Source organism: Ictalurus punctatus, chromosome 5 (assembly GCF_001660625.3).
Source record: "Ictalurus punctatus breed USDA103 chromosome 5, Coco_2.0, whole genome shotgun sequence".
NCBI lineage: Eukaryota > Metazoa > Chordata > Actinopteri > Siluriformes > Ictaluridae > Ictalurus > Ictalurus punctatus.
This window is the reverse complement of record NC_030420.2, coordinates 25,277,601-25,300,562: the sequence shown is the minus strand read 5'-3', so window position 1 is coordinate 25,300,562 and position 22,962 is coordinate 25,277,601. Positions and strand designations below refer to the sequence as shown.

The 22,962-nt window shown below is 39.2% G+C and overlaps 1 protein-coding gene across 2 annotated transcripts; it reads left to right on the top strand.

Annotated features, from left to right (window-relative positions):
* Positions 1-1,531: 1,531 nt before the first annotated feature.
* Positions 1,532-22,603, top strand: wnt2bb (wingless-type MMTV integration site family, member 2Bb). 2 transcript variants are annotated; one of them, XM_017469004.3, is made up of 5 exons: positions 1,532-2,161; positions 11,073-11,293; positions 14,105-14,397; positions 18,207-18,471; positions 21,602-22,603. In XM_017469004.3, exons 1-5 carry the CDS (start codon positions 2,019-2,021, stop codon positions 21,829-21,831), a joined length of 1,152 nt encoding a protein of 383 aa, XP_017324493.1. In that variant the 5' UTR covers positions 1,532-2,018; the 3' UTR covers positions 21,832-22,603. The 2 variants fall into 2 exon arrangements, with proteins under 2 accessions (XP_017324493.1, XP_017324494.1); XM_017469005.3 differs by having other exon boundaries at positions 1,534-2,161; positions 14,120-14,397.
* The last annotated feature ends 359 nt before the right edge of the window (positions 22,604-22,962 follow it).

Below are 22,962 nucleotides of genomic sequence, written 5' to 3'. Positions count from 1 at the left end.
AATACTTGTTTATATGTGCTTTGGATTAAACTCATGTTTAAATGAGCAAAAAAGCGTGGTTGAATGCTTGAACCTGATTGGTCAGGTGGTGCGCATTATTTTCATATAGCATATACTGCAGATAATTCTGGCTGTAACATGAATGATAGGGTAATATGAATGCGATCATTCTAATATATTATAACATTCCACAACGTTCCACTTAAAAACCTCTCAGACAGGGAAACAATCTGTTGTACTGTAGGGCTTTTTGTGGAATATTTAAGGGTTTCTACAAAATAACAAACCAAAAATTATTCATTGTTTTGCTCTTTTTAAAAAAATGTTTTTATTCAGTTAAAAACATTAAAAGTCTTCCAGCTCAGGTTTCTGTTGCAGAAAACAATTATTTGGAAAGCAATTATTTGACAGTGAAGTCTATTTGGGCCTGATGTCACTTGTGCAAGCTCTACTTCTCTATCTGTACAACAACCTCTTTATTGGAGCACACACACTTTCTCACAAACCTTATGATTTAATAGAGTACATGAATTAAAATATAAATGGTCAATATAACAGCCTTGTATATTCAAAACCAGGGTGTCCCAAAAGTTTCCATACATAGGGGACCGTTTGCCAGCTCCACGTCGGTTGTACCTTCTTCAGCGCATGTTGGTGGACGTCCACTTCTCGGTTGGTCTGCAACACTTCCAGTCTTTTTGAATTTGTTAATAAGTTTGGCAACAGTGTCATGTGATATGCTTGCCTTGTTTCCTCTTAAAGTCCATCGCAACATTGTGACAGCTTCCCGATCCACTAAGTATGACAAATTTTGGAAGACATTTAGCGAAAAACTGATAATTTTCTCTATGTATAGAGACTTTTGGGACACCCCGTAGTTCTTCTTTCCTTATAGAAAGAAGCTGACTTTTTAAACTCGACAAAAACATTTGTCTTCTGTAACTTTAACTAATAACTACACAAAGAGAAATCTTTATGGCACAGGTTTCCAATCCTGGCCCTTGACACCCTGGGGTTTAGTGTTTTACTAAAATATGGGCGTCTATCACACTCACTTCAACTCAGGAAGATCTGTTAATTAGCTGATTAGTTGAAATGGGTGTGTTAGAACAGGGAAATCACTAACATGTACAGGGAACAGTGGGTAGGATAACACTAGCCTACAAAATGTATGTGAATAATTGTATTGGTTTTGTTGTTCATGATGATGATGATGATGTTGATGATGATGTTGATGATGGTGGTGTGGCTTTACATTGTTGCAAAAGTTTACTTTCATCTTATTTTGTAACGTTCGTATATCTGGTCAGCAGGTGAAGTTCAGATGTACTTCATCTTTCTGGAAATGAGCAGTGCATACTGGGAGAGCCGGAGCATCCCGAGCGCTCGCGCTCAGGCCTCGTAAACTCTACCCAATGACAGACAGAGACCGCGTTCTGTCGGCATTCCTAAACACAACCCACCCTACAGACACACACACACACACACACATACCTCCCACCCGCACAGCTCAGTGCTCCAGTATCCAGAGAGAGAGAGAGAGAGAGAGAGAGAGAGAGAGAGAGAGAGAGAGAGAGCAGGGGATAAGAGATACAGTATTGATGGCAGAGCGGAAGGTTCTCGCCAGCTGTTGTTTGCTTCACAACTGCACGAACGCCATCACACCTCGGCGGAACAGTCACACACTTGGCCGGCGGACGGGAAGAGAGCGCGCGCTGCCTGCACACGCGTCCTGCGCTCCACTGAGACCTTTATAACGATTTCAAAAGAGGAGGAGTGGGAAACGCTTCCTCCAGCGCTCTGGCTCGGATTATTTCTGGTGCGTGTGCCAGCTGCTGGGGAATACTTTTAAATGGCGCGCGGCATGAGCCGATCAGAGAGTCGACGGGCGAGCGCGTGGAGCGAGCAGCCGTGATAAGCGCTCACTCTCAGCACGTCCTCACAACTTTTCACACGGACGTAAAGACATAGCGGTTTATTTGTGCCGGAGTGGTGCGCACTGGAGGACAGACTGAGCGATGTTTGCTTTTACTAAGGGTCACGGCTCGCTCAGGATCCTCGGTGAATCCGCCGCGCGCGCCACCGGCGCTTCCTCGCGCCGCTGCTGCGCGTTTATCCTCCTCATCCTCATCCTCACACCCCGCGTGGACTCATCCTGGTGGTAAGTAACCTCTCTCCTAGCCTATGCGTCGGCACTGATGATCTTACCCTCTATACCTTAAACCCTCCATTTGGACACTCATCATATAAACAGTGCGTTTACTGGAGTTCATGAGAGAGCATGAATATTCTCCACTAACAAAACTCCCAGATGAGTGCACTAGTGAATATGGTGCATGTTTGGACATCTCTCTCTCTCTCTCTCTCTCTCTCTCTCTCTCTCTCAGAGATTTAGTAACCACTAAACCAGTGACCTTCAGTTGTGTTTATTTTACATTTTGATTTGATTTTTAGCTTTATAATTGATAAAACTGGATGTACCAGTTTTGCTGCTATTTATTTATTTAGATTGTAGAGTTTGGACGTAATGGAGGAAATTAAATTACACTGAAAGATAACATTGACAAATGCATTCACCTATTATACTATATGATAATCCAACTCTGCTTCTCATTTTAATGGTTTATTGAGTTGGTTACTGCTGGAAGTATATCTTCTCCTTACTTTTAATTCATATGAAGGTCACCACCAACTCGATATCTATATTATCAGCTTTGGTGCAGTTGTATCAGAATTATGGTCTGTAATTTTTTTTTTTTTTAATTTATTTATTAATTTATTTTTTTTACATTTTTCTGTGACATTTCTGTGGTGCTTTGCCAGCTAACTTAGAAACAGACTAATAGAGGAATAAAATGAAGCCTTATAATTGTGCTCTGTATCAGGTTTGCTTGGCTAGACGCATACTCTCAGCTCAGCTGGAGACTCTGACACAATGAAGCACAAGCATAGTTAAACACACACACACACACACACACACACACACACACATAATTCAAAAATCAAAGAGCTTTTTGATTGTGTGCGGTTTGTGTTGTGTGTATGTTTGCACTCCCTTTCATCAGGGTTACAGGTGATCTGCCTGTAAGATCAAGAGACTCTGAGGTCAGACCCCTGATTTAAATCTTACGTTCCTTTCTTTCTCTCTCAGTCACACACACACACACACACACACACACACACACACACACACACACACACACTTCATCCAGAGCCCTTGGTTTAAATGTAACACACATACACAGAGTAACTGTCAGTCACTCTACACTTGAAAGTTTCATTTGAATGAACAGTGGATCAGGTTTACAAGACTTTTCGATTACATAACCCTAACATACCTGAATGCATGCGTTATACAGTTCTGTTCAGAAATGTTCTACAATTTACAGCCCTGAACTTACTTCAAGGCTCAGTGAGGCATCTTATATCAATGTACACAAATGGTTAAAATATTTGTGTTCAGCTTTTCTGATGACATCATGCACATGGAATTCAGAGATCTTTACAACAAAATTGTTTAGAAAACTATGGCATTTGTATGACTTACTTGGATAACTAATAAATGCTTTCATAATTTCATAATTTTATCACGAAATTCTTTTTCCATTTCTTCACTACACTTAAAGGGCCAGCGTTTTAACTATCAGGCTTTTTTTTCCTTTTCAGCAGCAGAGACTAACTAGATAAAAAGCATGTAATTTTAGCATATACTTTGTTAATAAAATTGTTAATAAAAATATATAAAATTAATGTATGTATTTATAAGCCATTCATCTTGTTTTAATATTTATTAAAACTAAAAGTTAAGGCAAGACTTGTGTTTTTCCTGATATGTGGCTTTTCGAATGACTTTATGCAACATCATTCTTGCTCTTGATCTTACAATTAATAAAATGTCTGAGATTGGCATGCACGATAGGACTAAAAATAAAAGAAACTAGACTTTTCTAATTTATGCAGCTTAGACTACATAGAACACAGGTTCTCAAAGAGGAGTCTGGGAAGCCATGGGGTCTGTGATTTTTTTTGTGATTTCCACAACCCATTATTATTAAAGTTATTATATTTATTATCGCGTTATTATAATTATTAGCCTGTTTGACTGATCACTTGAATTGAACATGTTTATTCCAGATATTCATAACCCCAAAACCAAAAAGTAGCCCTGTAAACTATATCAGCTTGGGCCTAATCAGCTCTGTCGGCAGAAATGACAGTAATAAAAAAGGTTTATGCCTAGCCAAAATATTACTGTACACATTTACATACTGAGTCTAATATATGAATAGTTGGTTTATGGGCCTCCATTAAATCTATTTTACAGTTAAAGCGTTTCCTGGCTGCAAAAAGTTTGAGAACACCTGACTTAGGCAACAAAGATGGAAAGAAAGACAAAGGCATGTTTTTCTGGATCATTTGGAGAATCCCTTAACTTTCCAGGTTATCATTCATTCCCCTTATCGCATATTAAAAGTACAGGGTGTCCCAAAAGTCTCCATACATAGGGGATGTTCGTGAACATCCACTTCTCGGTTGGTTTGCAACACTTCCATTTTTTTTTTATTTGTTAATAAGTTTGGCAACGGTGTCATGTGTGTGATGTGCTTGCAATAATACAAACTATGTATGAAAATTTTTTGAAGACATTTTGATCAAAATGGTTAATTTCCCCTATGTATGCAGACTTTTGGGACACACTGTATAATTGAATAAATGTAGCTACAAGAGTAGGGAATATAACTGCAGACCTCCCTATGTACCCTAGAGGTTACTTTTACAGTTAATTGTAACCATAGGGAACATTCATAATAATGATTCTCTTCTAGTTACATCCAATTTGGCCCTCATCAATTTAATGGTTTAAAGCCAGGGATGCTAAAGGACCTGTCTCAGAAATGAAACAAAAAGGCATCAATGTTTGAAGCACAAATAGTCATAATTGTGGTGTATAATAGCCCCAAATGGAGCACAATGGCCTCCATTAACTTGCTGTTTGGGCAAATTAGGTTAAGTTCTGTAAACCAAAGCTGACATATTGCTATAAGCAAGCGCTTTAATTTTCTCAGTGGCCTCCTGAGAGAGAGAGAGAGAGAGAGAGAGAGAGAGAGAGAGAGAGAGAGAGAGAGCAGTTCTGCTTTATTGGCTCTTTAGCCACCCTAACGAGGGGCAAATCACCACAGTCATGCATTCTTTACCCAGTCAAGCCTAACCATATCTGATCCCTCGCTCTCTCACGCACACACCCACATGCGATAGGGGTTCCAGAGTGTGTTTTTACGGTGTGTTGTTACAGTCCTGTGGATAATGATTTACCGCAGCAGTAAAAGCCCCTCTCCATCCCACCATCATGTGTGAAGTCTCCATGGGATGTGTGTGTGTGTGTGTGTGTGTGTGTGTGTGTGTGTGTGTGTGTGCGTGCGTGTGTGTGTGTGTGTGTGTGTGTGTGTGTGGGATTTGTATGAGGTACCACCCTCTCTGTATTACCCAGTCAGCCATATGAGCAGCGCCGGACCAGACATAACTGAACAGGTTCCACTTGGAAAGGGCTTCAGTGGAGTGATGCAGACCAGGTGTCAGCTGAGGATCATCCTCTATACGCTAATCCAAAGTTACGAAGTTTATATGAACTGCAGAGGAGCACCTGGGGAACTAACCGCATTTTCACTTTGAATTTAGCAGTGGCAATTGAACTGTTCCACAGAACATATCTGAACATTTCAGTGACAGCATTTGTTTAATCCGGGCGGCTATGGCTCTGGTGGTAGAGCGGGTTGTCCACTAATCGTAGGGTTGGCGGTTCGAGTCCCAGCCCACATGATTCCACATGCCGAAGTGTACTTGGGCAACATACTGAACCCCAAGTTGCTCCCAGTGGCAAGTTAGTGCCTTGCATGGCAGCTCTGTCATGAATGGGTGAATGAGAAACAATGAAAAGTGCTCTGGAACTGCTAAAAGTTAAAAAAGTGCTATTATATTGTAGACCATTTACCATAATCTGCATGGTGTGCTTCAGTTTTAATATTTACAGAAAGTGGAATTGGATTTAAAGTTTAAAGTTACCCTGTTAACAGCTCAGTTGACAAAACATTTGGAAAATCTTCTTCTGGTGGTTGAATTATGGTTGAATTTTGAAGATTTCTTTTTCTCATGATGTCAGCATGATATCCTCACGACAGCTATTTAGCTAGGTAATTTTATGTTGTTTAAACCTCATGTTCTGTATATGTGTGTGATCTTTATGTGTAGGTGGAAAATCATTAAGCATTGTTGTTGTTTTTTTTTGTATTATAAGTATCTAATGATTAATCCTTCAGAAGCACCAAAATGCACCATATGTACCAGATGTAGTTATAAATAACTATGTAAACATATGTCTCTGAATAAACAATGAAGGAAGGTCATCTATGTCTACATTAATATGTCTAAACACACAAATTTGGCCAGTTGTCTCAACTTTACATTAAAAAAGCTGTGACTCATTATACAGGTCAAGTAAATTCACTGATCCTTATCACATTAATTCGATGTGTATGAAATTCTGCCCTTCTACCAGGGATTTAGTTGCACGTACACTATATTAAAGATGTTTTAAATATAGACAACGATTGTTTCAATAACCACATGGCTAAAATTCATTTATACCAAGGACACAATGGAATTCCAAAGTTTTGCCAGATTTACTTATTTAACGAAAAATACCCAACCCAGCCAATACTTTACAAAATTATCCTACCTACAGTATCTCACAAAAGTGAGTTACACATTTTTACCCTCACATTTTTGTAAATATTTGATTATATCTTTTCATGTGACAACGCTGAAGAAATGACACTTATCTACAATGCAAAGTAGTGAGTGTACAGCTTGTGTAACAGTGTAAATTTGCTGTCCCCTTAAAATAACTCAACACACAGCCATTAATGTCTGGCAACAAAAGTGAGTACACCCCTAAGTGAAAATGTCCAAATTGGGCCCAATTAGCTATTTTCCCTCCCCAGTGTCATGTGACTTCTTAGTGTTACAAGGTCTCAGGTGTGAATGGGGAGCAGGTGTGTTAAGTTTGGTGTCATCGCTCTCACACTCCCTCATACTGGTCACTGGAAGTTCAACATGGCACCTTATGGCAAATAACTCTCTGAGGATCTGAAAAAAAGAATTGTTGCTCTACATAAAGATGGCCTAGGCTATAAGAAGATTGCCAAGACCCTGACACTGAGCTGCAGCACGGTGGCCAAGACCATACAGCGGTTTAACAGGACAGGTTCCACTCAGAACAGGCCTCGCCATGGTCGACCAAAGAAGTTGAGTGCATGTGCTCAGCGTCATATCCAGAGGTTGTCTTTGGGAAATAGACGTATGAGTGCTGCCAGCATTGCTGCAGAGGTTGAAAGGGTGGGGGTTCAGGCTGTCAGTGCTCAGACCATACGCCGCACACTGCATCAAATTGGTCTGCATGGCTGTCATCCCAGAAGGAAGCCTCTTCTAAAGTTGATGCACAAGAAAGCCCGCAAACAGCTTGCTGAAGACAAACAGACTAAGGACATGGATTACTGGAACCATGTCCTGTGGTCTGATGAGACCAAGATAAACTTATTTGGTTCAGATGGAGTCAAGCATGTGTGGTGTCAACCAGGTGAGGAGTACAAAGACAAGTGTGTCTTGCCTACAGTCAAGCATGGTGGTGGGAGAATCCTGGTCTGGGGCTGCATGAGTGTTGCTGGCACTGGGGAGCTACAGTTCATTAAGGGAACCATGAATGCCATGTACTGTAACAAACTGAAGCAGAGCATGATCCCCTCCCTTCGGAGACTGGGCCGCAGGGCAGTATTCCAGCATGATAACGACCCCAAACACACCTCTAAGAGGACCATTGCCTTGCTAAAGAAGCTGAGAGTGAAGGTGATGGACTGGCCAAGCATGTCTCCAGAGCTAAACCCTATTAAGCATCTGTGGGGCATGCTCAAACGGAAGGTGGAGGAGCACAAGGTCCCTAACATCCACCAGCTCCGTGATGTCGTCATGGAGGAGTGGAAGAGGACTCCAGTGGCAACCTCTGAAGCTCTGGTGAACTCCATGCTGAAGAGGGTTAAGGCAGTGCTGGAAAATAATGGTGGCCACACAAAATATTGACACTTTGGGCCCAATTTGGACATTTTCACTTAGGGGTGTACTCACTTTTGTTGCCTGCGGTTTAGACGTTATTACATTATTTATACATTGTAGCAAAGTGTCATTTCTTCAGTGTTGTCACATGAAAAGATATAATCAAATATTTAGAAAAATGTAAGGGGTGTACTCACTTTTGTGAGATACTGTATGTCATAATCTCAACTAAAATGTAAAGCTGTTCTATTGTTGAAAAGTAGTAGTGTTTAAATCATTTGATGCCATGACCAGAATCTAACAAGAAAAAGACGTCATATCAACCTTGTGTGTCCGCTGGGTATTAACTTTGGAAACTGGGTATAGCCTTCGTTACACTTTTCCATTCAAGATAATCATTCTTAAGGCATATTAAGAATATATTTCAAAAGTGACAAAATGACTGTACTTATTTCAGAAACCTGGGCCGATGGTGTAGGATTTGTAGGAAGGGGGACGTAGTGGCTTAGTGGTTAACACGTTTGCCTCACACCTCTGTTCAAATCCCGGCTCCATTCTGTGTGCGTGGAGTTTGCATGTTCTCCCCGTGCTTTGGGGTTCCCCCCAGGTACTCTGGTTTCAAAGGCAGATTGTGACCTGTGATGAGTTGGCACCCTGTTCAGAGTGTCCTCCGCCTTGTGCCTCGAGTTCTCACGGATAGGCTCCAGGCTCCCCCGCAACCCTGTGTCGCATAAGCGGTACAGAAAATGGATGGATGGATTTGTAGGAAAAGTTACACAGGTTAGAGTTAGGGGTGCGGTCAGTGTTTATACACATTCATTTAATTTTCCAGTGAAATCTTTTTGAATAGCTGGTGTTTCATATATTTTATTACAGTTTAATCATTATTAATGCCAAACAAACTTGACAGAATAGCAATTAAATAAGGAATCCCAAATCTTGGTGGAACTTATGGTATTAACTGGTTGATCTCAGTTCTTTCTGAAAGGCAGGCACATGCGTGGTAAACTCATTCAGCCTATAGATAAAATGCTCATAGACAGTATCGTATTAACTGTAAAATATTAATATGAGGTGTGATACAAGTGCCTAATTAACATGATATAAATTTTTCTGGTTATAGATTTCTAGATTGTAACATTCAGTAAACATTTACTAATATAAGGTCATTAAAATTTTTCTCAGTGTATAGTATATTAAATGAATCAAAATACAACCATGTACAATGTTTTTTTTTTTTTTTTTTTTTTTTTTACTGAGTCCAGGTTCCTGTTTCTGTGAATATTTCTTTCATATACTTCTAAGAAATTGAGATGAAATATCCTTCCATCCATTTTCCATACTGCTTATCCTACACAGGGTTGTAGGGGAGCCTGGAGCCTATCCCAGGGAACTCAGGGCACAAGGCAGGGGACACTCTTAATGGGGTGCCACCCATCTCAGGGCACATTCACACACCACAGGCATATTGGAAATGTCTTTGGACTTGGGGAGGAAACAAAGGTACCCGGAGGAAAGCATTCAAACCCCCAACCCCAGAGGTGCAAGGCAAGCGTGCTAACTACTAAGCCACCGTGCCCTCTAAATGAAATATGACATGTAAAATAAAATAATATTACAATTGTGTATATAAAATCGAAATAGATGATCTTGCTCAATGAGACAATTACTGCTACATAGTGAACAGAGCAGGAGGGTTAATCTATACCATCTGCGTGTGTGTGTGTGTGTGTGTGTGTGTGTGTGTGTGTGTGTGTGTGTGTGTGTGTGTGTGTGTGTCATACAAGGACAGACATTACCCTGCTGTATCTCCAGCAGCAGTCAAGACACAGGAGCTGTTAATAGGAATGCTAAAGATAAAAACATAGTGGGATAGTCAGTGTGTGTGTGTGTGTGTATTCTGTATAGTTTGTGCCAGTCTTGGTTAAGGCGCGTTAGGGAAATGGTAAACAAACTGTGGGCTGTGATGGAATGGGAACATCCATAACAGGAGTGGAAACTGGTGCGAGCGAGAGCAATGGGTCCTGCTATCTTTCAAGCTTTAGCTAAATTGTGAGAGATGGCGGCAGAGTTACCATAAGTTCCTGATTACCTAAGAAGAACATCAGTACTGCATTTTGACACCACTCAGTATTTCTCAATGTTTTTCTATTAAATTATTGCACACACCCAGCTTCGACACTAGTGGGGATTTTAGACCCCATATACACAGTTTCATTTTATGTGTATAATCAACTATTTATTTACTGACACTGTTAGAGCATTTATTCCTGAACTTTCCACGAACAGCACTTGACCCAGCTTCACTTTGTTGTTAACCCATTATAGCTGCTGGATATAAGTTGACTTCACAACTGTCTAATGATACAGATTCCACAACAAATTGACTATTATTCACTAGATTCCCACCTAATTAGAAAACAAATAAAAGTCTTACATGTTCAAGAACAAAGCTGATCCCCGACCCCCTTATAATGTTACATTAACTCTCACGCTGACTCCTCTTTACTTTGTAATCTCTCGTGCTCTTGCTCTCCTTTTCTCTTGGTTGGTTGCTGACTTTGCCTGTCACCATGTAATTGGGCTTCTTTCATGCCTGAAGTTGCTCCAGGTTGACATTTGGCATATTTGAGCTGGTGTTTGACGCATAAGTAAATTTCCCACCAATTCTAATCCAGCACTAATGATACAGTAATAAATATGAATTAGTATTACCATAGGATTGTCGGCATGACTCACAGCAGCTCAGGAACATCTGGTTTAATTTTTAAACTGGATGTTTTAGATAAGATGAAAGACCCCTGGGCTGGAATATATACAGATCACTTAAAAATGTGATGTGGGTGTCAGGATTAAAAAGCCAAATAGAGCCATAATAAATATTAAAAAGTATGACTATTAATCACTCTTAAATTGTCAGGAATATACATGTGTATAAATATCTATGTGTGTATGTGTGTGTGTTTTAGGTACATTGGCGCTCTGGGTGCGCGGGTAATATGTGATAATGTGCCAGGTTTGGTGAATAAGCAGAGACAGTTGTGTCAGAAGTATCCAGACGTAATGCAATCGATCAGCGAGGGAGGAAAGGAGTGGATCCGTGAGTGCCAGCACCAGTTCAGACACCACCGTTGGAACTGCAGCACAATCGAGCGCGACCACACTGTCTTCGGCAGGGTCATGCAACGCAGTGAGTATCTCTCTTTGTGAGAATATTTGCCTAGAAACAGTGAATGAGGTAGCACTAGTGCTGATAGCTGAATGTGATATAGAGACCTGGAGATCAGTTCCACCATACTTGAATTTACCACAAAATGGAGTGTTTTGGAAATACGAGACAGTTGCTTTCTTCAAGCCAGTAAAATCCTTTAAAGCCTTTTAAGTTGTTTTTCTGATGTTCTTTCAGCTGCCATTCTGCCATCACACCATTCAGTCTTCACTTAATATATCCATTCTCTGCTTATCTCAGCCAATCACATATATCTGGTTCTCTTTATGGGGGGATTTGTCTGTGCTTTGAGAAAACCCAGGACTATATTTATGAAGTATCTCCAGTGCAAGTGTTCCACCTTCAGATGAACTGCCTACTCTCTAATGTACTCAGTATGATATGCAACATAAAAACCAAAACTCAGCTCAACAGTTTTACTCAGAGGCCTGATAAAGAGACTAATTTATCTGTGCAGCTTGGCAAATTACACATGTTGTATGTGATTTATAAATAATAGGATAATTTACATTCTGTGCAGCACCAGGGGAGGAAACATTTAAGTGAGGATTTTTGCATGTGCCAAGTGTTCTTGATCGCCACGGAGAGTTCCGATCTCATTAAAGTAAAAATTTCCAGACATCTGCATAATTGTGTGAAATATAATGCAGATTATAGGTGGTTAGATGCGTCGGAAAGTGAAAAACACAAGATGTATGCTAAATGAAATAACATGAGTATGTGTGTGCTCTTCATAAGGTATATGGATGGCCAGATCTATGATAAAGACAACCTGGACATTTGCCCAAGGACCTTTGGGTATGCAAGAAAAATGGCCAAATAATATAATTAGTGCATCATTCATGGCAATTACTTATGGCAACTCATTATACACCTCACATACTCCCCCTATTTGAAATTCATGCTTAAAAAAACTATACAATTACGTACATAAAAATAATAAGGCTTTTTTTTGTTGTTCAAGATATTTGTATGTTGTGGCTGGTTGATATAGTTGGGGTGGGATTGGCTTGATTTATAGCAAGCATCTGTGGGATTTAAAATAAATAAATAAATAAAACAGTCCACATGGACCAAAATGCTAAACATTGACAATTTTGGCAGCCAAAAGTAAAGAAACATACAGTAGGGTCCAAAAGCTTGAGAGCACTAGTGAACATGCTTTTAAAATTTCTTTTTAAATTTAAGGTTTTCATCACAAATTATATTATCAGCAACAAATTGTGAAAATAGAAAGCATTTATATGAATTTCAGAATTTCTTAGTATTTAGTATGTCTCTTTAGTGCTTTAATGACTGTGTGCTCTCGAGCTGACACAGAGTTTGTGTGAACCTAATGATCCATGTAAGATCAAATCCATCGGCATTTCATCTGAACACATGCATCAATGGAAGAAAGTGGTTCCAATTAATATTCCAATTAACAAAGGAGTTAACATCATTAATATCACAAATTTGCTTACATTTAAATGGGGACCTTGAAATTGTGCAATGTCATGAATATTGAATAGTCAAGATGTTACACATTTCCAATTAATTTTTTTTTTTAGATCCCAGATTGTCAATGTGGTCATTTGGACCCCACTGTATATTACAAAATAGCTTTTTATAATGGTACTACTTCTACTACTACTACTACTACTACTACTACTACTACTAATAATAATAATAATAATAATAATAATAATAATAATAATTTACAATAAATAAATAAATAATGGATATTGGGAAAATATAAATATAGCAATGAGAAACTTAGTGTGTGAAGAGTTAATGCGAAAATGAAACCCAGTACAGAGGAAATCTAATTTGAAATGTGTTCTAGCCATTACTGAATTTAATGGCCATGAGTCTGAACTCGTCAGGAAGCTCTGATAAACCAGACTGCATATGGAAGAAAGCAAAATAATGGAAGAAACCTTAACCATTTTACCATATACCAATGAATGTGATATCTATATGATTATAAAAATGATCATTTCTTCAGAGGTTTAATATGACTGAAGTCATTAACTGTTTAATTGGGTAGGCCTAATATGCCATTGACAGTTGTTTTTGTCACTGTAACAGACTTGCTATAGGGGGGTGATAAAGGTTGTCTTGTAGGTTTATAGCACATCCAATCAATACTTACCACAGATATGGCTATATGTAAGGAAAACCTTTTTTTACAGCCCTCGTTTTGGCTCTCTTTTATTTCCTAATGGCATCAGAGGTGTGGAAATGTGACAAATGTATGTTCTGATATGTTAAAATCCATTGCAGTTTCTTTTAGTTTTATATAATCGGCCGTGCTGTTTCACTTCCACTGTCCTCCTACAACCCTGTAGAGAAATGAACGGGTTATATTTTCTTATTTTCAGTTTAACCAGATTAATCAGTGTGAGTGACTGGAAGTCAAACAAAGGGGCTGTTCTCACTGGGAATGGGGGATTGTTGTGAAAAGCAGCCTACCTCAGCTGACTTCCTCAGAACAGCAGTGAGTGGGGTATCACAATGCCCGGCTTTAAACAGTTTATCTGAGTGGAGAGGAACCCATCCCGGAGAGATTACTCCTGCACTAATATTTAAAAGTAACACTTACACTCTGTGCTGATGCATCCTTTCAGCCGTGTCAGGAGCAGATGAATGAGTTACGTGGGTGTGTGTGATATTGTTTGGGATTCCAAGGCTCTTTCTTAAACAAGATGGAGTGTGTGATTTTATGTTTGAGTGAGTGAGGGAGTGAGAAATTGTGTATGTGTGTGTGTTCATCATCTTCTTCTCTAACAGCATCTATTTGTGTAGGCAGTCGGGAGGCCGCCTTTGTGTACGCGATTTCATCGGCGGGAGTTGTGTACGCTATTACCCGTGCTTGCAGTCAGGGGGAGCTAAGGACATGCAACTGTGACCCGCACAAGCGTGGCAAAGCAAGGGACGAGCGAGGCGAGTTTGATTGGGGCGGCTGCAGCGACAATATTAACTATGGGATAAAGTTTGCTAAAGCCTTCATAGACGCCAAAGAGAGGACAGTGAAGGATGCACGAGCACTTGTGAACCTTCATAACAATCGCTGTGGAAGAATGGTAAGCATAGAGCAATTAGAAAAATATCTGATTTTTGAAGTATTTTTTACCTTGTTCTGTCAAATTTATCCAAATTTCTCATGTGGTCGTGTTGTATATTCTCAAAACGTTCATTAGATTCCATTATACATAACCAACCTTGTGTTGGTTGGTGGGCATTTTGAAAACAGCCAACACTGTAATGACCAATGCTTTGGATGCACTTTTCTGACATTCTGCCACTAAATGTTTCTAAATTTTTCAGATTAGCTAGAGAAGGAAGTGCTTTTGTGGCCATCAATAGCATTGTTCATTACAGCATTTACTATTTTTAAAATGGTTGCCAACAAACAACAAGGTGGACCAGTGGACAAGTAAAAGTTCTAGTGTTTTGGGTACCTGGAAACCTTCTGACTAGGCTTAGAAATGGTTGCTAACATAATGTAACAAATGTAATAGTTAGCTAGTTAAATGTATTAATACAGACACAAATGAGCATATTACATTTTCTGTGTCATAATCATTATGCTTGTCAAAATAATTTGCACCCTGCCAAAATGTCATGAAGTTCTTGGCCAAAGTTTGGCTATGAGCTGGTGTTTTCTCTTAATACCTGAAAATGTTGTATGCCATCTGTGCAAGCTGTGTAATCCAGCTAGGAAAAGACAGTGTATGTAGTGCAGCAGGCGGTAGGTTTCAGAAACAATAGTGCATGCTATATGTACAGTTTTGCGTTGCACAATCATGAAGTGTGTTTTGTTTAAATATGCTGTGCCCTCCACTAATATTGGCACCCTTGGTAAATGAGCAGAGAAGGCTGTGAAAAATTGTCTTTATTGTTTAACCTTTTGATCTTTTGTTAAAGGAAATTCACGAAAATAATCTGCTCTCATAGATATCAAACAATTGCAAACAAAACACAGGTTTATCCAAATATATATATATATATATATATATATATATATATATATATATATATAGATATATATATATATAGATATATATATATATATATATATATATATATATATATATATATATATCTTTGTTAAGTATAGGTGTGCAACGATTATCGGCATCCCTATGAATTCATATGAGAAAAATATATTTTAAGTATATTCCCATTGATATTTTACATTTTGGGAAATTGTCCAGCAGGATAATGATCCAAAACATACATCAAAATTCAATTCAATTCAATTCAATTTTATTTGTATAGCGCTTTTTACAATAGACATTGTCTCAAAGCAGCTTTACAGAAATATCAACATGGTATACAGATATTAAAGGTGCGAATTTATCCCAACTGTGCAAGCCACTGAGTGGTGACGGTGGCAAGGAAAAACTCCCTAAGATGTTTTAAGAGGAAGAAACCTTGAGAGGAACCTGACTCAGAAGGGAACCCATCCTCATTTGGGTAACAACAGTTAGTGTGAAAAAAGTTCATTATGGATTTATATGAAGTCTGTATGGCGTTAGGAGCAGCCGTAGTCCCAGCAGTCTGGAATTAAAGAAGATTTGAGCTCCATCCAGAGGCAGAAAGGATCTGGATCTCTAGTATCTCCATAAATTCGTGTGGGGCTCGGTGAAAGGAGAGAGGGAGAAAAAAGATAATTATGACTGCGAAGTAGTAGAACAGAATCTAGTCAGGGTAGGCTTGAGTAAACAAATACGTTTTAAGCTTAGACGTAAACACTGAGACTGTGTCTGAGTCCCGAACACTAATAGGAAGACTGTTCCATAACTGTGGGGCTCTATAAGAGAAAGCTCTTCCCCCTGCTGTAGCCTTCACTATTCGAGGTACCGTCAAATAGCCTGCATCTTTTGACCTAAGTAGGCGTGGCGGATCATATAAAACCAAAAGGTCGCTTAGATATTGTGGCGCGAGACCATTTAGTGCTTTATAGGTTAATAAAAGTATTTTATAATTAATGCGAGATTTTACTGGGAGCCAATGCAGTATTGATAATATCGGTGTGATATGGTCGTATCTTCTGGTTCTAGTTAGGACTCTAGCAGCTGCATTCTGGACTAACTGGAGCTTATTTATATTCCTACTGGAACATCCAGACAGTAAGGCATTACAGTAATCTAATCTAGAGGTGACAAATGCATGAACTAGTATTTCCGCATCATGTAGTGACAATATGTTTCTTATTTTAGAAATATTTCTGAGATGAAAGAAGGCTATCCTAGTAATATTATCTACATGAGCATCAAATGATAGGCTGGAGTCAATAATCACTCCAAGGTCTTTAACTGCTGTACATGATGAAACAGAAAGACCATCCAGAGTAACCATGTGATCAGAAAGAATACTTCTAGCTACACGTGGGCCTAATAAAAGTATTTCTGTTTTATCAGAATTAATTAGAAGGAAGTTAATTAACATCCAATGTCTAATGTCCTTTATACAATCCTCAACTTTACTAAGCTTCTGTCTGTCCTCTGGCTTCGCTGAAACATACAACTGTGTATCATCAGCATAACAGTGGAAGCTAATTCCATGTTTACGAATAATTTGACCTAGGGGTAGCATATATAAAGTAAAGAGCAGTGGGCCTAAAACAGAACCCTGTGGAACTCCAAAAGTAACCTCAGTACGCATGGAGAAATCACCATTTACATCTACGAACTGATAACGATCGGTCAGATAAGACCTGAGCCAGGAGAGGACTGTTCCCTTAATACCAACAACATTTTCTAATCTATCAAGTAGAATAGTGTGATCTATAGTATCAAAAGCTGCACTAAGGTCGAGTAACACAAGCAGCGAGACACAACCCTGATCGTAAGTCAGTAGAAGGTCATTTACTACTTTAACTAACGCTGTCTCTGTGCTATGATGAGGTCTAAATCCTGACCGATACATTTCATGAATGTTATTCCTATCTAAGTACGAGCATAACTGCTTTGCTACAACCTTTTCTAAAATCTTAGAGATGAAGGGGAGATTTGATATTGGTCTATAGTTGGACAGTTGAGACGGGTCAAGATCAGGTTTTTTAATCAAGGGTTTAATAACTGCTAATTTAAGTGAATCAACATAAAAATGGTTTACTGACCACAAAATCAAGATCCTGTCATGGCCATACAGAAAATCTGTGGGGTGAACTGAAGAGGAGAGTCCACCAGCATGGACCTCGAAATTTTAAGGATCTGGAGAGATTCTGTATGGAGGAATGGTCTCAGATCCCTTGCCATGTATTTTCCAACCTCATCAGGCATTATAGGAGAAGAGTCAGAGCTGTTATCTTGACAAAGGGAGCTAGCACAAATTATTGACTAAAAGGGTGCCAATAATTGTTGCACACCTATATTTAACAAACAATATATTTTTTTTATAAACCTATGTTTTTTTTGCAGTTGTTTGATATCCATGTGAGCAGAGTATTTTTGTGAATTGTTTTAACAAAAGATCAAAAGGTTAAAACAATAAAGTGAAATTTTCACAGCCTTCTTTGTTCATATTTACCAAGGGTACCAATATTAGTGGACAGCACTGTACACACTTAAATAAATGGTATGTTTTGCAAAAATCAGTAATATGTAGTGTCTCTGGTTGTTGAATGAGCAAAGAAAAACGAGGGTAATGAATAGAGCTATAAGAAAAGATGCCAAATCTAATTATTACCTTTAATCTGTGTATACTGTTGCAAATTTGCTGATGTAATACCATTTAGTATTATGATATTCAAATTATTGTGGATATTGGAATGGTAAATCAAATGGAAAACCGTGTAAAAACAGTTACTGATCTTACAGAAGACATGTTTCTTCACTAGACAATATAAATGTCCAGTCCCCTTGTTCCTATCTTTTTGTACCAGTCAGTGAAACGCTTTATGAAGCTGGAGTGTAAGTGTCATGGCGTCAGTGGATCCTGCACCTTAAGGACTTGCTGGTTGGCGATGTCCGACTTCCGCAAGACCGGAGATTACCTCCGGAAAAAATACAATGGTGCCATTGAAGTCACTGTGAACCAAGATGGAGCGGGATTCACTGTGGCTCACAAGGACTTCCGGAACGCCACCAAAAATGATCTGGTGTACTTCGAGAACTCACCTGACTACTGCTTAATGGACAAAGCTGCAGGTATGACACATTGACTGATCATGCCTGAACTAAGACTGTTAATGACAGTGTGAAGAACTGACGTAGTTATTGATTTTAGATACCAAAGATGCCAAACTGGTTTGATTTAAGGCAAGTATGATTTGCTGCCGACAGTAAGCTGATTCTCACACCTGCCCCAGCCCAGGCCTCTGCCACACATGCCCTGGGGCAGTGAGGGAGTGAGAGGCTTTAAAAGGGTCATGAGAGGTGGAGCGTGATGTTTCTGCCCCGTTAATCCTTGACACTCTCACACAGTGACCCTGCTGCCCGCAGGGAGTGCAGTTAGACACACATCTACAGCACACACTCACCTCTACACCTATAAGCACACTACTTAAGGGTTGTGGTAGCTTAGTAGATAAGGTTCTACGCTAATGTCTGGAGGGTTTGGAGATCGACTCCCAGACACTCTATAGAAGGTCTCAGTCTTATGATAACCCAATGATTAATATTCCTGATACAAGCAATTAAATGGACAGTAATATCTGTGAACATGGGAAATTTTTCACAATAATAATAAATATTACATATCCTTGATGTACCAATGCCAAAGCAAATGATTTGTAGTATATTGATTTCTGCTAAGATAGATTTATTGAAATTACCGCTTTGATCTTACAATGTACAAGTCAGTGGATTAAAAAAAAAATCAAAGGAATAGACTTTTTAATACTTCTTATGTTTTTAACTATTTTTATGTTGTTTTTTTTAAACTATTATACTAACTAGCAAAACTTCAGCAAAACTAAATACTGTGGCTCATAACATATATCATGAAAATGACTCCTCAAGTATCTCAAAACTATATTTTACATATCTTCCATACCTATTTACGTTAGTCATTTTGTATATATAAGGCTGAAACAGGTCCATTTCAGCTATCAAGTAATTTAGCTCCTCAGCACAGACAAACCTGCCTTCAGTGGCCGTCGAACCATTTTCAGCAATTGCGGAGTCATATAAATACAGCACCTGCACCAGGCAGGTGTGGAAGACACGGCATTAGCGGCACTGTTGCACTGATACGGGGTTGCATTACTGTCATGGCTAATGGCCACTGGGGCAGTGAAGCATGACTCATGTTGGTTTGTGTGTGTGTTTCGTCTGGGTTGTGTTTGGTTTGGGTTTGCATCTGACTCTTACCAGCTCAGTTATTTCAGTGGCTCAGTAACCCCTTCCCCCCTGATCCATTCTCCACCCTCCTGGTGGTATTTGGATACCCAAGGATACAACAGGCTCATTTTTCAAAAGCCATTCCTTCTTCTTCCTGCCAACACGTCTCGAGAGCTGATGGCAGCATGGCTGCAGGGAATGGGGAGACACCACTGACACTGATTCTTTAGTGCAGGAGCTTCACTGTCCTGTAACACAATGAACACATGAGGCACAGCCTTCTACCTGAGAGTCAGTGTAGTGGAAGAAGTTATTAATGGCAAATAACTTTACAACTCTTGAGAGCTTGGCATACTCATATTGAGATGTACAACCTTATTTCCATAAAAGTTGGGATTTTTTTTAAATGCAATAAAAAACAAAAATCTGTGATTTGTCAAGTCTCATGAAACTTTAATTAACTGACAAAAAGTACAAAGAAAAGATATTCAATGTTTTCACTGGCCAACTTAATTGTATTCTGTAAATATAAACAAATTTAGAATTTGGTGCCTTCAACACACTCAAAAAAATTGGGACAGAGGCATGTTTACGACTGTGTTACATCAGCCTTCCTTTTAGTTACATTTATTACACTTACACTTATCGTTTGGGAAAAGAGGATACTAACTGTTGCCATTTTGCAAGTAGAATTTTTGCCCAATTGTGCTTGATACAAGACTTCAGCTGCTCAACAGACTTGTCACCGTTGTCTGATTCTCCTCTTCATGATGCACCATAGGGGACAGATCTGGACTCTTGGCAGGCCAGTCAAGCACACGCAAACTGTATCTATGAAGCCATGCTGTTATAGCACATGCAGAATGAGGCCTGGCATTGTCCTGCTGAAATAACCATGGCCTTCCTGGGAAAAGACATTGCCTTAATGACAGCATATGCCTCTCCCAATATACGCCTCTGCGTCAATGGTATCTTCACACATATGCAAGTCACCCATGATGTGGACACTGATGCAGTCCCATACCATCACAGATGCTGGATTTTGCACCTTTCGCTTATAACAGTCTGATTGGTCTTTTTCATCTTTGGCGCGGAGAACTCGATGCTCGTTTTTCTCAAAATCAAGCTGAAATGTGGACTCATCTGACCACAGTAGATGTTTCCACTGCCTTTCAACCATCCGAGATGAGCTCGGGCCCAGAGAACTTGGCGGCATTTCTACATAGAGTTGATGTGTGGGTTCCTCCTTGCATAATAGTTTTCAGGTTGCATTTTTGGATGCAGCGGCAGACTGTGACAGTGGTTTTGGACAATGGTTTTCCAAAGTACTCCTGAGCCCATGTGGTTATATTTATCACAGTAGCGTGACGATTTCTCAGGCAATGCCGTCTGAGGGCTCGAAGGTCACTCACATTCAACAGTGGTTTCCGGCCTTACCGTTTACGCAATGAGATTTGTCTGGATTCTCTGAATCTTTTCACTAAATTATGCACTGTAGATGGTGAAAGACCTAAATTCTTTGCTGTCTTGCATTGAGCAATGTTCTTTTTGAACTGACTGACAATTCTCTCATGAAGTTTTGCACAAAGTGGTGAGCCACAACCCATCCTTGCTTGCAAAGACTGAGCTTTGATGGGTGCTCCTTTTATGCCCAATCCTGATACCCTCCCCTGTTACCAAGTAACCTGTTTGCTTGAAGGCATGAAATTCTAAATTTGTTTATATTTACAAAATACAATCATGTTGGTAAGTTAAAACATTGAATATCTTTTCTTTGTACTTTTGTCAGTTAATTAAAGTTTCAAGGGACTTGACAAATCATAGATTTTTGTTTTTATTTCATTTTACAAATTTTTTTATGGAAATGGGGTTGTATATGAATTACATATATTGTACAAGAACTGTATCTTACAATGAATGACCTTACATGCTTACTGCATTTATTAGTTAAACATTTGAACTTTTAAATGTATTAATATGCCATTTTGTTGTTAAGGTTCTTTGGGCACGGCTGGTCGTGTCTGCAACAAATCATCTCGAGGGACAGATGGCTGTGAGGTGATGTGCTGTGGGAGGGGTTACGATACAACTCGTGTGAAGCGCATCACCAAGTGCGAATGTAAGTTTAAATGGTGCTGCGCAGTTGAGTGTAAAGACTGTGAAGAGGCCGTGGATATACACACCTGCAAAGCGCCGAAACGAGCCGAGTGGCTGGACCAGACCTGAGACCTGGGCAAATTCTGTCTTCCCTCATCTTCCTCAAGATCTTCTGTGAACTATGGTATTCTGGGATATGATGTCCATCTTTCATGGCTCCTCTCCCTGATCCCTATTCCTTGTTGCATGGCTTTATTATAACTCTCTGTGAAAGCACTACAACTAAAAAACAAACAAACCTGCATTTCCCATGAGCGCCTTGCACACTATGTCCAACCCGGCACATTACTCTGCCTCTCTTGCTCTTTATTTTATGGTATTGAATTGGGCAGAGGACACTAAGAGTGTAAGAATGAGCTGTGTTGCAACTGTGAACTTTTTTGTTGGTGGTTTTTATGTAATGTTTTTTGTGAATTTCCAAAGATATGTTGTTTCTCAAGTAGTGTTTTGTGCTGCATTTAAAATGCTTTAAGGACTTTATAAAAGAACTCTAGGCCTCACTATAATACCACTTATTTGTTATTGAGAACAAAACTATGTGCTATGTACCAGTCATACTCCTATAACATTGCCTTGCTTTGACTGATAACGAATGTGAATGGAGGCAGCAGCATAAAGAGAAGAAATGGCCTGGGCCTTTGCACACCTTCCAGATATGGCCAGATTTTGGACAGAAGACCTCAAAGGATTTTACAGAACTTTCTGAAAGATGAAGAGAGAGAGTGGGAGTTTTTTTTTTAAAAAAAAAGGTCTAAATCTAAAGATGAGCCTGCACTAAGAACACTATCTAACCAAAAATGTAAATATTAATACATAAATTACAATAAAAGGAAATGCATAATTTTATGAGCATTAACACAAAATATGTGACCTAAAGTATCCATTCAAACTGAAAGAACTGGTTTGATTTATAGAGGAATTATGGTGTCAGAGAAATGCTGATGTTTTGGCTCTTCTGTATAACTTCTGTATACTGTATTGATATTTAAACAAAAGTTCACATAAAAAATATGAAGTATTATGATCTTGTAAGCCGTGTTGTCCTAAAAGAACATATAAAAGCCTGATTTGAATGATATAGTCCAAAATTGAATAATTATGATGAAACTACTAGTAAGGATCTTAATAAGAACAAGTTATTGTGGTGTATGTGTGTGTGTGTGTGAGAGAGAGAGAGAGAGAGAGAGAGGGAGAGAGAGG

Coding starts and splice junctions, on each gene's coding strand:
- wnt2bb (XM_017469004.3), top strand. CDS start 2,019: ATGTTTGCTTTTACTAAGGGTCACGGCTCGCTCAGGATCCTCGGTGAA. Junction 2,162..11,072: donor CGCGTGGACTCATCCTGGTG/GTAAGTAACCTC, acceptor TGTGTGTTTTAG/GTACATTGGCGCTCTGGGTG. Junction 18,472..21,601: donor CTTAATGGACAAAGCTGCAG/GTATGACACATT, acceptor TTTGTTGTTAAG/GTTCTTTGGGCACGGCTGGT.